The following is a 14,553-nucleotide window of genomic DNA, read 5'->3' as shown; positions in this document are numbered from 1 at the left end:
AATATATATCAAAACAAACCGAACAATTTAAAATTAGAAGTAGGGATGTGAAAAAAGAATTAACATTCACAGAATGGATATGTTCCAAGTAAATTCATATACCCACAAATGTCCCCAAATATAAAGATGCTTAAGACATGTTTGTACCTTAAAAATGATTTCTCTTAGTTTGTCAGAGTACTTCTGATTTAAGAGTAAGGCATAAAGTATGTCAGCATTTCCAGGTTCAAACAGCAGTAAGAAAAGCTGACCTCTATTTGGGCTGGTACGTAGAAGACTGAAGAGTATGTCCAAAATTCCAAGAAGCTTTTAAAATTAAGCAACAGAAAACAAATAACCACATTCATATACAGAAACACAAATAAAAGTCATAAACCACAGTTACTTAACTAAATTCAATATCCTCTAATGTTTTAGCTTAACTAGATTATCAGAAGTCTTCTGAACCTGCCTTGCCTTTTCCTTCATTATGCTTTTGTTTTATTCCATTTCCTTTTGCACATCCTCTCACTACCCACATTCATCTGCTGAACCTTTCTCTTCCATAAAGTCTTTCTCTTCCATACAGCTATCTCTTCCACAAAAGTCTTTCCTGGTTCCTCAACATCTAACACTCTCCTATGGAAATCTCATGTTACTTCACATTTCTCTTACAGATATTATCATGCTTTTTTTATTTTCATAATTACTTATAAACCTTTATCAATCCCTGCCTTCATTAGGCTAAAAACAAGAATGATAATTCTTTCATCATTAAATACCTACAATACCTAGTATTATTCTATGTATATGTATAGTAAGTATTCAATAAATATATAGTTAAGTATGTAATAAATGTTTGACTAAATTGATCAAGAAAATATTATTAACAATGAATCATAGCATAGGTGACAATACAGCAATCATGAAATAAGATGATTATTCATTATTCTAAATAATGAGAAGCTTTTGAAGTAGTTCAACCTTATAAGGAAATAGCCTAAGTTAATTTATCTGTATAATACCAACTACAAAGTCATATAACCACTGATTACACAATGCATATTTCATGATAGAGGAAAAAATTCTTCAGTCAACATAAATTAAGGCTGCTCAGATTTGGTGTTGAGAGTGGTATAATACCAAAAGAACACAGAAACAGCAACAAAAACACCTATGGTTATATAGTTCCAGGTTTATCAGCTGTGTGACTTTTTAAGTTGAGTCACCTAATCTCTCTGAGCACATATTTTCAAATGTACACATGGGAAGAGTAATCACTGGTCTGCATATTTTATGTCAGTGGTCAAATTCTACCATACATCAGAATCACCTTGAGGGCTTGATTTGGACATATATTTGGATTTCTAAAACATTCTCAGGTAAGTGGGTCCATATATTGAGAACCACTGTCTTAAAGGGTAGCTCTGAGGTATAAATGAATAGTGTATGTGAAAGAATTTAAAAATAGAAATAGTTATAATTTACTCTTTATGTAAAATTTTTATGAACCTATTAAATACTAAAATTTATGTGAGAAATCTACCTAGTAACTTTTGTTAATAGTTAAACATACAATACATAGCCTATGATACAGCAACTTAATTATTAAAACTAACAGGTTTATCAAGAGCATAATACCTGTTCTTCTTCATTGATAGCAGCTATGTAACCCATAATACTTTGTATCTCTTCATGAGTTCCGCCTTTGCTCAGAAAATATTTAATTAGTCCATACAAAGAAGTCCTTATTGTTCGAATATCATCGGGAGACAGCTCATTATATTTACAATCATTCCTAAAACAGAAAATAAACAAGAAACAACTGAAATTTTTAACTTTTACATCTTTGTACTTTTATATATAAAAGAATCCATAGTTTAAAAGATGTTTGCATGTAACTATTAGAATTCATAGTATCTTTGGCTTCTTTTTAAGAAAAACCTTTTTAAGTTAGGAGTTGCAATAATAAAGATATAAATTGTTAAAAATAGTTTATGTATTATGTAGCAGACACAATTTTAAGTGCTTTACACATTAATATTTCATTTAATTTAATCCTCGAAATAAACATAGGAAATCATACAGTTCTTGTCACAAAGCAGAAAACCTTAGCACAGAAAAGTTGAGCAAGTTGCCCTTGTATGTGATCCCTTGTTCATCATTTTAACCTTCACAATGTCCTGGCTCTCTGAAGTTAAAGGCATCAGAACTTCTAGAAAATATAACAATCTAAGTGCTCCAACCAAGTAACAGACACATTATCAAACTGAGAAGAAGGACATCGTACCCATAATAAATCCTAAGTGTATCCAGGAGAAATTGTACACCATACTTCTTTCGGAAAACTCTCCTGCTGTCTTTGATGATGGTAGAAAGATACTGTATGTGACCTAAAATAGAAAGTTTACTCTTATATACCTAAAATAAAAGTCACATAGGTGGTAATAAATTTCTAAAGCAACTATAAAATTTTATCCGACAGCCTGAGCTTACCAATTCGAAAGGGAAAATCTCCACGGTTCCAAATATGGAAGTCAAAGAGTAAATACTGATACATTTGTTGCAGGAGCTGCATATTTTTCTCTAATGATACCTGTTCAATGAGTAACTGAATTGCCATCAATACATTAACATCCATCAAAGCACTAGGCACCTGAAATCCAAACAGAAGAAGGTTCTTGTAAAGTTCAGTTTAAACAACTGTCATTAAGCTATAATTTGAAATGATTAATTCAGAACATCTACTAAATATAAAAATTTTGGTTAGAAAAATATAAACAATTTAAACATTAATTTTTCTGATATAACTCTAGAACATATTCCTAAAATAGTCTTTAAATGATCAAATAACCCAAATACCAAAGTTAACACATAAGGTCCTGAATATCAAAGATTATACACTGTTATATGTAAGATAAGTAGTTCTTATATAAGGTGATTTCATAGAAAATTTTAAAAGCTGCTTGTGAAATAAATTATATTCACTAATATAACTTAAGTTATGATAGTATAAGTTTTAAAATATATTTATCTACTGGAAAGAAAAAGTCTCAATACTAACTGGTAATTACAATCATCAGAAATATCTGCAGAATATTAGACTAGCTTACCTTCTGAAGTAAGGCTCCAAGAACAGCAACTCCATGGGAGTGAATAAGGTTGTCCTGGTTAATAGGATGTCTTTGAATAAAGTGTTTCACAATCAAGATAAATGTTGCAATTAAATTTCTCTCGAGTCTTGACTCTGTGGGATTGTGAACAAGTCATTAATTATCATAATTACTCTAATCACTTTTATATCAGATGCTCTACATCATAATGCATATTGTAACAAACAAGGAATTGGGCTCAGGAATTTGCATCCTAAAGGTCACTTGCAGAACATAAATATCACAGAAAACAGTGACTGCATATTATATATTTAAATACACATGTAAATATTTTCTCTACCATAAATTTAATAGTGTTGTCAGATTTCTGCTAACAGTACAAACTAAGGATAGTCAAGAGTACAGTCAACATCCTAAGTGTTTTGAACAAAGTATTATGAATCTTCTGAACTCCATTAGGAAAATTAGGAATGGACCACTTCAGCTACAAATGGTAGCAAGGCATTTCCAATTAATTCTCACATTTCTCAATGACCATTTCACATTTATTCAGCTAAATACCTGATGCCTTTGTGGAGGTCAATACCACCCAATCTCCTTCTACAGGTGTTATCAACTCAGAAACTGTGCTTTCATTCAATCCTTCAGGAATCTGTCCTTCACCAAAGTGGCTGATTTGTTCCAATAGAGGAAAGAGTACATTTAATCCACCTATGCAATTTATAACATCCTGAAAGAGGAAACCACAGTTGATTAATCTTAAGATGCATGGGCAATTTTATCATTTAATACCTATTCAGCATGTATGAGGTTATAATTTGCTAAAGTTTTAAGCAAGGTGTACAACAGCCTAAGCTAAAGGAACCTTGTATGGGCATATATATGCTTTAAGGGCAGCCTCAAGGGTCACCATAATGAATACTCAAGAGAGACAAAGCCAGATCATTTTTTAAAATTTATATTTAATTGAAGAAAAATTGCTTTACAATATTGCATTGGTTTCTTCCATGCATCAACATTAATCTGTCTTAGGCACACATGGTACACATATGCCCCTCCTTCATCAACACCCCTCCCACCTCCCACACCTTGCCACCTCTCTAGGTTGTTACACACCCCCAGTTTGAGTTCCGTTTCATACAGCAAATTCCCATTGGCTATCTATTTTACATAAGGTAGTGTATATGTTTCCATGCCACTGTCTCCATTCATCCATCTCTCCTTCCTCTCCCACTCCATGTCCGTAAGTCTGTTCTCTATGTCTGTGTCTCCACTGCTGCCCTGCAAATAGGTTCATCATATCATCTTCCTAGATTCCATATATATGCATTAATATACAATATTTGTTTTTCTCTTTCTAACTTACTTCCCTCTGTATAATAGGCTCTAGTTCATCCATCTCATTAGAACTGACTCAAATGTGTTCCTTTTTATGTCTAAGTAATATTCCAACAGCTTGTTTATCCATTCATCTGTCAATGCACATCTAGGATGCTTCCACATCCTAGCTACTGTAAACAGTGCTGCCATGAACACTGGAGTGCGTGTGTCTTTTTCAATTTTGGTTTCCTCAGGGTATATGCCTAGTGGTAGGATTGCTGGGTTGTATGGTAGTTTTATTTTTAGTTTTTTAAGGAATTTCCATACTGTTTTCCATACTGGCTATATCCATTTACATTCTCACCAACAGTGCAAGAAGGTTCCCTTTTCTCCACACCCTCTCTAGCACTTGTTTGCGGGTTTTTTGATGATGGCCATTCTGACTGGTGTGAGGTGATATTTCATTGCAGTTTTGATTTGCAATTCTCTTAATAAAAAGTGATATTGAACATCTTTTCCTGTGTTTATTAGCCAGGCCAGACCATTTTTAATGCACCTCTGTTTTCCAAAGTTTACAAATTCAAAAGACAGGCAATCCAAACATGACCCTCTAAGTACATGTCATTATCATTAATGATGTAAGAAGTAACAACTGTCACAAGGCAATAAGGCATAACAAACAGGAGAATAAGTCATGAAAAAACAGAATGTATTTGCATTACAAATATGACTGACTCCTCTAAGTTTACAAAAAAGTGGAGTCAGTGGCTTCAACCTAAGTTCAAAGTGACTATTGTGGATAGCAAAATATATTCAGATATATTCAATATCTTAGACAAGTTATTTCCCAGGACTCAGTTTCCACATCTGTAAGATAAAGATAATATTAATTTCCACTCTGTAAAGTTGTTACAAGGATGAGGTAAGCTAACACACGAAAAGTGCTTAGTGCCTGACATACAGGGGGTGCTATATAAGATTAGACTGCTAAAATGTTCTGAACTGCCATGTATACATAGCTTAAGTCTGTAAACAACTTCTTCCTAGTCTTTGCTTGTTTTTCATATTGATTTTTAAGGGCTTTGTAATCAGTAAACTAGAATTTTGGATGGAAAGCATTTTTTTCCAGTTGTCATTTAAATTTTTTTTTCTTTGATTTTGCTTCAGTATAAAAAAGCAATAGTCTTTTTCTTGATAATTGTTTCTTTTTGACTTCTGCATAGCTATATTCAAGGCTCAAAGACTGCTTTGAATTTCAAGTATAATGTATGACAGATAATCAGCTTTCTCTATATAAGTAATTCATAGAACTGGCCTTATAAAATCAATCTTATAGGTCATCAAAAGTTAACTTATAAACTGGCAAACTGTCATAAATCTTACTATGTTAACAGGTAAGAATAAGTGTTATCTCAAAGAGAAAAAAGCTTTATATCACATGAATAACATGAGAATAATACAAATTGATGGATTCATTTTAGCCCAGGCAGAATTATCCTAATGATTTCTATTCATTGAAACAATAAGCTTATATGATTGGTATTAAATGACTAGAAGATAAAAGGGTTTTATTTTCTTTGCTGATTTACCAGCAAGTTCCAACATAAATGTCTTTTATTTTTATTGTACTTAGGCTATAGTTTCTATTTAATATATCTTTTAAAGAAATTCTATATTTTAGAAACAGGATGTCTCTGACTTTCACATTAGCCCAAATAATCTTTACTAATTTATAATCACTCAGTCAATGATCTTATTGTATATCCCAGGCGCCAGGCACTGGTGGAAAAAGCAGTGGTCCCTCCTTTGAAGTTCTTAAGGACTACTGGAGAATCAAGCAAGCAAATCGTTAAACTATTCATGATGAGTGAAATAATAAAAACTGGTACAAGTACTCATGAGAAGAAGAGTACTTGGAAACAAGTAGAGGCCTTTAGACAGAAGCAAAAATATATCCAGATGAGACATAAATACGAGGCACAGGAAAAAGGCAAACCAGATGTGACAGCTAGACAGTGTGTTGGAGAAGAGGGAAAATTACTCTTTAACCTCAGAGAAGAATAATCTAAGTTTGTTTAAAGCTGATGGACAGGAGACTAGACAAGAAGTGTATGATATAGGAGAAAAGGGATAATCAGTGAAGTCTCTGAGGGTTTGAAATCTGTTACATAGTTTTAGGGATTAAATATCTTAAAAGTGGAGCAATTAATGAGGGCAGCATATTTTTCTTATGAAAACTGAGAGTATAACTTAAAAAGATAACTAAGTTACAAAAAAATTAAATAGTCATTCAACTACTTATTTGTTTATCCTTCAAACTGTTCACCTGCAGATATTTTAAACTGGATTTACTCAGATCAATCTGGGGCTGCTCAAAAGACAAATGTTTTTAAAGGCTCAGTCCACTTAGATAATATGCTGCCCAATGTTCACCATTAACTTACCTTAATGTCCCAGTTTACTACTTTGTTTCCTGTTAACCTTCCATGGAAACAATTAGTAGATAAATCAAGACAGATCGCATTTTTGCAGGCCTAAAAATAAAAGAAAAGAATGGCAAACAGCTAAGCACAATTAAGACAAAACATAACTTTCTATATGGAACATTTCATCATAATTTTAAAAGGTATATAGTATACTCAATGATAAGATGCCTACAATATTAAGTTTAGTGTTACTATTCTCTGTCTTTTAAAAGAATCAAGGACTAGATTCTAACACACTCACTCATAAAATGCAGGTCATTTCTGCTTGTCATCTGACAGATAAGTTTGAGCCAGAACTTATCATTCACTAATCATATAAGTTAAAATTCTTTCTATTCTAAACCAGTATGTGCAAAACAGATATTTTACTTTTTTTAAAAATTCAACGTCTTAGTCCCATTAGTACAAAAAATTATAATGACAGGAAAGTTAAACCACTGACATAAGACACTATTTTCCCTTATATTACCAACAATTTTAGTTATATTCAAATTAGGTTTTTCTGCAACTTTCGAAATTGCTAAAGTTATCTGTTAATTTCCATTAAGGTTTATAAAGCAGGGAACTTCACATTTAAGTTGATTCATTAGTACAAATTCCCACTACAAGCATTCCCATTTATAATACTGGAATGACATAACATCTGAACCCTAGTTGAGAGCTGCAACATAATTTTTACTGCTCCCCATTTTCTTTTAAAAATTTATAATTTTTAATGATAATTCAAGCCCCTTCTTCTCAATTACCCATTGAAATGACAAAAGGAATAAAAATGGAATTTTAGTTCACAACATAGTTATAGCTACATGAACAGTCCACACATTTACTCTGACCTTTGCAGTGTAGTGAAGAAGGACGTTACCAGGTAGGTCAGCCATGTCAGACTCTTGAAATTTCCAAGGGCTTAAACAGTTTGGACCTAAAAATTATACACACACACAAACACACACGTATCATTGAATATATATGGCCTCCTCAGTTGTGTGTAATCAGAAAGAAATTTTTAATTAGCCGTTTCAAACTTCTTATATAATACAGTTAAAACACACTAGCCAAAATGTACTTTATTTTTATATCACCTCCAATTTATCCAACACAAGTAAAGTTGCAGGAGAGGGTTGATCAATGTCTACTACAGAAAAGAAATTTTATATAGCATCAAAAACTAATATAAAATATAACAAAGCTTATATATTTATTGAAAGTAAAACATTCAAAACTGTAAGATAAAATGGCAAAACAACCAATCAATAATGTGAATAGTTATTATAGAAATGGAATAACAAATGAGTGGAATAAGAATTACAAATAAAAAAAGATTATTGACTTTACTAACAAAATAAAAAAAAAAAGTTAAAACAAGGTTCCAAAACCAATACAACATTCTAAAGCAATTTTTCTCCAATTAAAAAATAAATTAAAAACAATAAGGTTACATTTTACACAAAAAATAGAGAAAACAATATTAATCATTCCATCTTATTGCAGCAGTGGTGAGTCTGGTAGATTTTGTTACTGGTAGACATTGTCAATTGGTATATTCCTTACGGAAACTGATTAGGTAAAATGGAATTAAGAGCCATAAAAATATTCACCCACTTTAAATATTTATCCTGGGAACTTATCATAAGCAAATCCACCAAAGCATGAAAAAAAATTGGTAAAATAGTTCATCATATTTAATATTTGATGCTTTTATCAATATTAAAATTATAAACAATCTAAATCATACATAGTGAATTCAGTGAAATATCATGTAGCCATTAAAAATACTCATTTTTAATGATTACTATAAAACATTACTATTTAATGAATACTATAAAACAATTATTATTCATAGGAATAAAATTTGATGTAAGAAAAACTAAGAACAAAATCTAAGCTATATAGCTGTTAGGACTACACTAAATGATTTATTATTAACTTGGAATTTATTTAAATTAAAGATCAACTTCAAATGTTTTGATGAGTTTTAAAATAATGACAAGGTTCTAATACAAACTGTTAAAGTATGGACAGAGACATTCATCTCAAAACCCCATGTAATCTAAAAAGATATTTTGACAAATACTAAGCTAATTTGTTGATTTAATACACATAACTAGTTGTAGGCTTAACTCCTAAACATTCTACTAAAATACAGACATAATTTTGAAAACAGTTATGATCCAATAACAACCAGCACGTATCTTTAAAATCAGAGCCAAAAGAAAAAAATGGCCAAAACGAAAACAGCTTGTAATTTTATCAAAGGACTCCTTATTCTAATGCCTTCATGAATTCTTCAGATTATTATGATATAAATTATAAAAAATGACAAGTCTTGAATAAGACTCATGATTTTAGAATCAATTACGTGATTTCTTATACAGACAGACTTATATTTTGTTTCATCAATGTACTAAAATCTGTCAAAAGTACTGGCAGTACCATAGATTGTATTATGCGCCTCCTGCCCAAAATTTCACAATGTGACCGCATTTGAAGATAGGGACTTTAAGGGGTAACTAAGGCCAAATGACGCCCTAAGAGTCAGACCCTAATTTAATAGAGCCCGTTATAAAAAGAGGAAATACTCCCTGTGAGGATACAGCAAGAAGGCAGACACCTACAAGCCAGGAATAGAGGCTTCTCAGGAAACCAAGCCAGACGAAACCTGATCTTAGAATTCTAGCTTCTAGAAATGTGAGAAAACAGTGTTTAAACATCCAGTCTGTGGTATTTTGTTATGGCAGACCTAACAGAATAATACAAACAGTATTACTGATGATCTCTGAAATATTTCCCAATGTCTGCTTTATTTATGCCTACCAAAAAAGGTACGTGCATGCTAAGTCGCTTCAGTCATGTCCTACTCTTTGCGACTCTATGGACTGCAGACTGCCAGACTCCTCTGTCCATGGGATTTTCAAGGCAAGAATAGTTGAGTGGGTTGCCATGTCCTCCTCCAAGAAGGGATCTTCCCGACCCAGGTATAAAACCTGCATATCTTAAGTCTCCTGCATTGGCAGGCAGTTCTTTACCACTGCTGCTGCTGCTGCTAATAAGTGCACTGTAATTAATTATGATGTACAATATACTTGAAAGTTGTTAAGAGAGTAAATCTTAAATGTTATTAACACACACATTAAAAAATGGTAATTATGGAAGGAGATGAAGATGTTAACTAACTTTATTATGGTAATCATTTTGCAATGTATGTGTATCAAATCAGCACATTGCATACCTTAACGTTACGTTGTATTGTCAAAATCACAATAAAGCCAAAGGGAGTGAATGTATGGTGTGCGATAGGCTTCTCTTTCCCTTTCAGCTTTAATCAAAACAAGGACAATTGACCCTTAAATAATATGGGTTTGAACGCGATTGTTTTCAGTAGTAAATACTACAGTACTACAATTCTGTATCTACAATACAAAACCACACACACAAAGGAACCACATATACAGAGGATCAATTCTAAGTTATAGCTGGATTTCTAACTGCATGAAAGGTCGGCACCCCTAATCCTAGAGTTGTTCAAGGGCCAACTGTACACTCTTCAGATCAAATATATTCTCCAGAATAAATATAGGCAACAGAAAAAAACTATTTCAATTTAATTAGGCAGTATGATGGCACATGCTCACCTGCTAAATATAATGCCTTCACCTGAGGAGGCTGCAGTGCTTCATAGAAGATGATAACAGACCCCAGCTGACCCTCCAGAGATGTGGGGCATCCCCATTCACTGTCTTGGGTTCCAGCCGATATCAATTTGGTAATCAATTTTGATTTTTCAGTTGTCCCTCCCCAGGAGGCTGAAGACAAAATTCCACCAAATGATGTCCGATGAGGAGTAATAGGAGAAGAAAAAGGTGGATCTGGGATTTGGGATGGTGGAGGAGTGGTGGTTCTTTGCCCAGCCGAACCAATGCAGCAAGAAATAAAAGGCTAAAATATTAAGAAGCAAACAAACTTAATAAATTACACATTTTAAGTAAAACTTCATCCTCATATTTAAAATGAAACTACATAAAATTTAGCACCACACTAAAAAACAAAGGTTTATTTTTACTGGATCATGATGTGTGTGCGTGTGTATACATAAGACAACATTACAGATGTTACATTTGGCCTGTGGAATTTGGATGCATTACTTTTAAAACTCACTTTACATCCTTTTGTAAATTTTGAATGTTAATGAATGTATTTTTAAAATATTTTTTTGCTGTATTCTAAAATAGAGAAAACCACCTTTCTCCCTTAAAATTTATAAACAAAGAATTACACATCAGTTTAATACTGCTAATTACAGGTTATCCTGAAGTGATCACTGACATAAACAACAACAAGAAATTACTGGAATCCTAGAAGGACTTGGGAAATAACCTAATCCATTCCACTATCCTCAGTAAAGGCCCTTTCAAAAATATCCAAAAATTCTCAAAGAACTTTTATAATGTTCTATAAGAATCTTCTCAGTAAATAAATTCTACCTAACTACAATATAAAAATCTAAAGTTTCTTCACTGTTTTAAATTCATTGATGGCAAAGAGTCCATCATAACCATCTAATTATTTCATATACTTGGAGAGCTTTATTAAACAATCCTTCAGCCTGGTCTAGTCAATTTCTTTGGTTATCCTGTCATGAGCCTTTTTTTCTTCTAAGCATTAATTACATGTGTTTCGTCCTTGTTTTTCTTTATTATACATTAGTCTGACTTCATCTACTGATGACAGGCAAACAGAATTATTACTTATTGTATCTTAGTATATAGAAAATACAAAAACTTAGAGGCACATATTTAGAATAAATAGAACCTTACATATTAAGTTGGAAAAATGTTCAAGAGTTCACAATCAACTGGTTGCATAAAGAGTAGGTTAGATGTGCTTACTTCATTCATGGCAGGAAATCTCAGCGGGGCAGAGACCTTCTGCTGTCCATTGTCATAGATATACACAAGGCTCTGACCAAAGGGCCTTTTTCCAGGCATGTGAACAATGGTTATGTTGTGCTGGTAAAGTAAAACATATACTTAAAAAGTAAAAATTGCATTAAGTCCTTGGGATGACAAATGTTTTCAGAGTATTACTACATAACTAGTTTGTGTGAACAGTAGAAGAGTAAGTTTAAGCATAACTAAATTTTGATTAAAATGATGTTGTTACAGTAAATAACAATTTTGCTTGAAGTACTATAAAAGCACTTCTCAATATTCTAAAAAATCTATACACAACTATAACATAGTACCTTTTCTGCATTTTCCAAGTCTGTGTGTATTCTTTAGAATAATTTTTTCTAATGAGAAGCCTTTTATTTTTTAAGAAAAGCAATGGAAATGCATTATTTTTAACAACCTCTGTTCTCATTTAAAATTGAAATTCAAAATCAAATTTGATTATAGAAAACTTGAAAGAAATCGTAACATTTCAATGTAATTTTTTAGCAGAAAAATTATTACTGCTGAAATTACAATTATTATAAAAAATGGTATTAACTCCTGTATAAGTAAAATTTAAGATGAACTCTCAAAAACTAGATGACAACACCGGATGTACATGCATAAAATGTGTTTTTTAAAGGAAAGAACCAAGAAGTTAAATGTGATGCCCTAAAGTCTTACCCAGAGGGAATCACAGAAACTGTGGTCAGGAAGCATAACTGTCGCATATTCTCTTTTCGTGCACACTGCCACAACCAACATACCTGAATGGGTAATAAAAGCTTCAAAACCCATACCACTTCCTGTAAAAAAGCTAACAAAAATACGTATTATCAGAACTTTTGAAATCAGCTGTCCAGTTTTATCATCACTGGGGTACACACCATAACTTCCTCATGAATATCTTTATCAAAACACTGTGGCTGACATTCTATTGTCGTACCTCATCAATTCCACCTTGCCTCAGAGATGATTTTTAAATCTTTCTTAGGCACAGGTTTAGTTAATTATAAAAAGTAGCCTTAGACACAGAATGCCATTAGCAATTGCTAACAAAACTATAAATTTTAAAATCTTCAAAATTCTTCCAAATAAGATTCAGAAAGCATGAATAAAGGTCTTTAAAAAATCACAAGGGAAGGGAGAAGAATCAAATCAATAAAATTAGAAATGAAAATGGAGATATTACAACAGACAACACAGAAATACAAAAGATTGTAAGAAACTCCTATGAGCAATTACATGTCAATAAAATGGACAACTTGGAAGAAATGGACAAATTCTTAGAAAAGTATAACTTTCCAAAAAAAAATCACAAGGCATAGTAAAAATTATTAGTTACTGAAATAACAAGTTTGAAAGCACATAGATTTTCAGGTCCTTCATATAAAGGTATAGTAGCATCCTCAATTGAACAGAGAAATCACCAATCACTTTCAAGTTTACTATTACTTTTTCCTCCACTTTTACAATAATTTTAAGAAGGAACTTTGTGTCCAAATTAGCTTCAGAACTAGCAAAATGTTTGAATGTACAATTATTACTATGAAATAAGCTTAAAATTAAACTGTGTACATCCTAAGGAGAGGCTTCAGATAAATTGTTGTACATATAAAAAGTAGAAGCTTTGAAAAGCATTTTCCTATTGAAGAATCACAGCAGATATTGTTAGGACAGGATCCATTTATATTCCATAACTTTTACCAGTACCTGTATAATTGTTTTCTTTTTCCTCCTTTGTTAGCGTTGCCAAGAGTCAACTGATCCTGATCTAAGCAAAACCAAGCATTGAAAGAAAAGGCAGACCCTGGCCATTTCTGTATGGAAGGCACAGAAATTCCTGCCATACTATGTGACAAATTAAAATACTGAAGAGCACTCTCTAGACTTTGTTTTCGGGCCATTGTCAGGATTGCTCGAGTTACAGGAGTGGTATAGGGGTGAACAGATTCAGATTCATCCACTCTTAGCAATCTTAGTAGTTGGCGGATTTCTTCTGAGCTCACTGACTGACTCCCCAAGGAACCATGGAGAGCGATCAAGTTCTCAGCACAAGTTCGATGGAGGCAAGAATGGGAATTAAGGGCTTCGATGATTCTAATTCCCATGTTTGCGTTGACACAAGTAGTTCGACTCTGCCTGTTAATACAACAAATTTTTTTCAGCCAATCTGAGATGAAGACTTGCAGGTCATGGGATTCTAGCTCTGGAAGCCACTGGATAAGAAGCAAGAGAGGCTGGACATTACTAATGCCCAAAATACCCACTGAAGTGTGGTCACCCTCTACAGCCTGTAAAGCAACATAAGAAACAAAAAATTAGACACCATCTTTGATACAAAGAAAATGGAACTTCTTTTAATAAAGCTAAAAAAAATCTCACCATATTCATAAGTTCTTTAAGTAGCTCCAGTGGTGGCTGACCCAGTGATTTTAATACTTCAAACATATGTGTATAACCAATTCGTTCTTTAAATACTTCCTAAGGGAGAAGAAATTAATACATCAAAGCAGATTTTCTAAGACTGAATTTGTTAAAATATTAAAGATGTTGAATAATATTCATTTAAGTTAATAATATTAAAAAGATCATGAGTTCAGTATTTCTGTTTTCTTAAGTCAGATGTCTTCATCTTAAATATCAAGATTCCATATACCTTCTGGAATACAATGTTATAAAATATGTAAAACAATTGGAATTGAAAAAATTGTTATAAAACTGTTC

The 14,553-nt window shown here is 32.4% G+C and overlaps 1 protein-coding gene across 4 annotated transcripts in view; it reads right to left on the bottom strand.

Annotated features, from left to right (window-relative positions):
* The window catches only part of NBEAL1 (neurobeachin like 1), a 174,618-nt gene that overhangs the window by 83,059 nt on the left and 77,006 nt on the right, over window positions 1-14,553 (bottom strand). For all 4 annotated transcript variants that reach the window (XM_024975022.2, NM_001435445.1, XM_024975025.2 and 1 more), the window contains 13 exons: window positions 14,212-14,310; window positions 13,540-14,120; window positions 12,511-12,643; window positions 11,782-11,901; window positions 10,528-10,831; window positions 7,732-7,817; window positions 6,857-6,946; window positions 3,654-3,822; window positions 3,093-3,226; window positions 2,476-2,635; window positions 2,270-2,372; window positions 1,621-1,777; window positions 148-306 (listed from right to left, as the gene is read on the bottom strand). In XM_024975022.2, coding sequence (XP_024830790.1) covers window positions 148-306; window positions 1,621-1,777; window positions 2,270-2,372; window positions 2,476-2,635; window positions 3,093-3,226; window positions 3,654-3,822; window positions 6,857-6,946; window positions 7,732-7,817; window positions 10,528-10,831; window positions 11,782-11,901; window positions 12,511-12,643; window positions 13,540-14,120; window positions 14,212-14,310 — 2,295 coding nt within the window. The remainder of the gene's footprint in view (window positions 1-147; window positions 307-1,620; window positions 1,778-2,269; window positions 2,373-2,475; window positions 2,636-3,092; window positions 3,227-3,653; window positions 3,823-6,856; window positions 6,947-7,731; window positions 7,818-10,527; window positions 10,832-11,781; window positions 11,902-12,510; window positions 12,644-13,539; window positions 14,121-14,211; window positions 14,311-14,553) is intronic.

The sequence above is a fragment of the Bos taurus genome, chromosome 2, assembly GCF_002263795.3.
Source record: "Bos taurus isolate L1 Dominette 01449 registration number 42190680 breed Hereford chromosome 2, ARS-UCD2.0, whole genome shotgun sequence".
NCBI classification, from domain to species: Eukaryota; Metazoa; Chordata; class Mammalia; order Artiodactyla; family Bovidae; genus Bos; species Bos taurus.
Note: the sequence above shows the minus strand (reverse complement) of the source record. Positions and strands in the feature narration are given on the sequence as shown.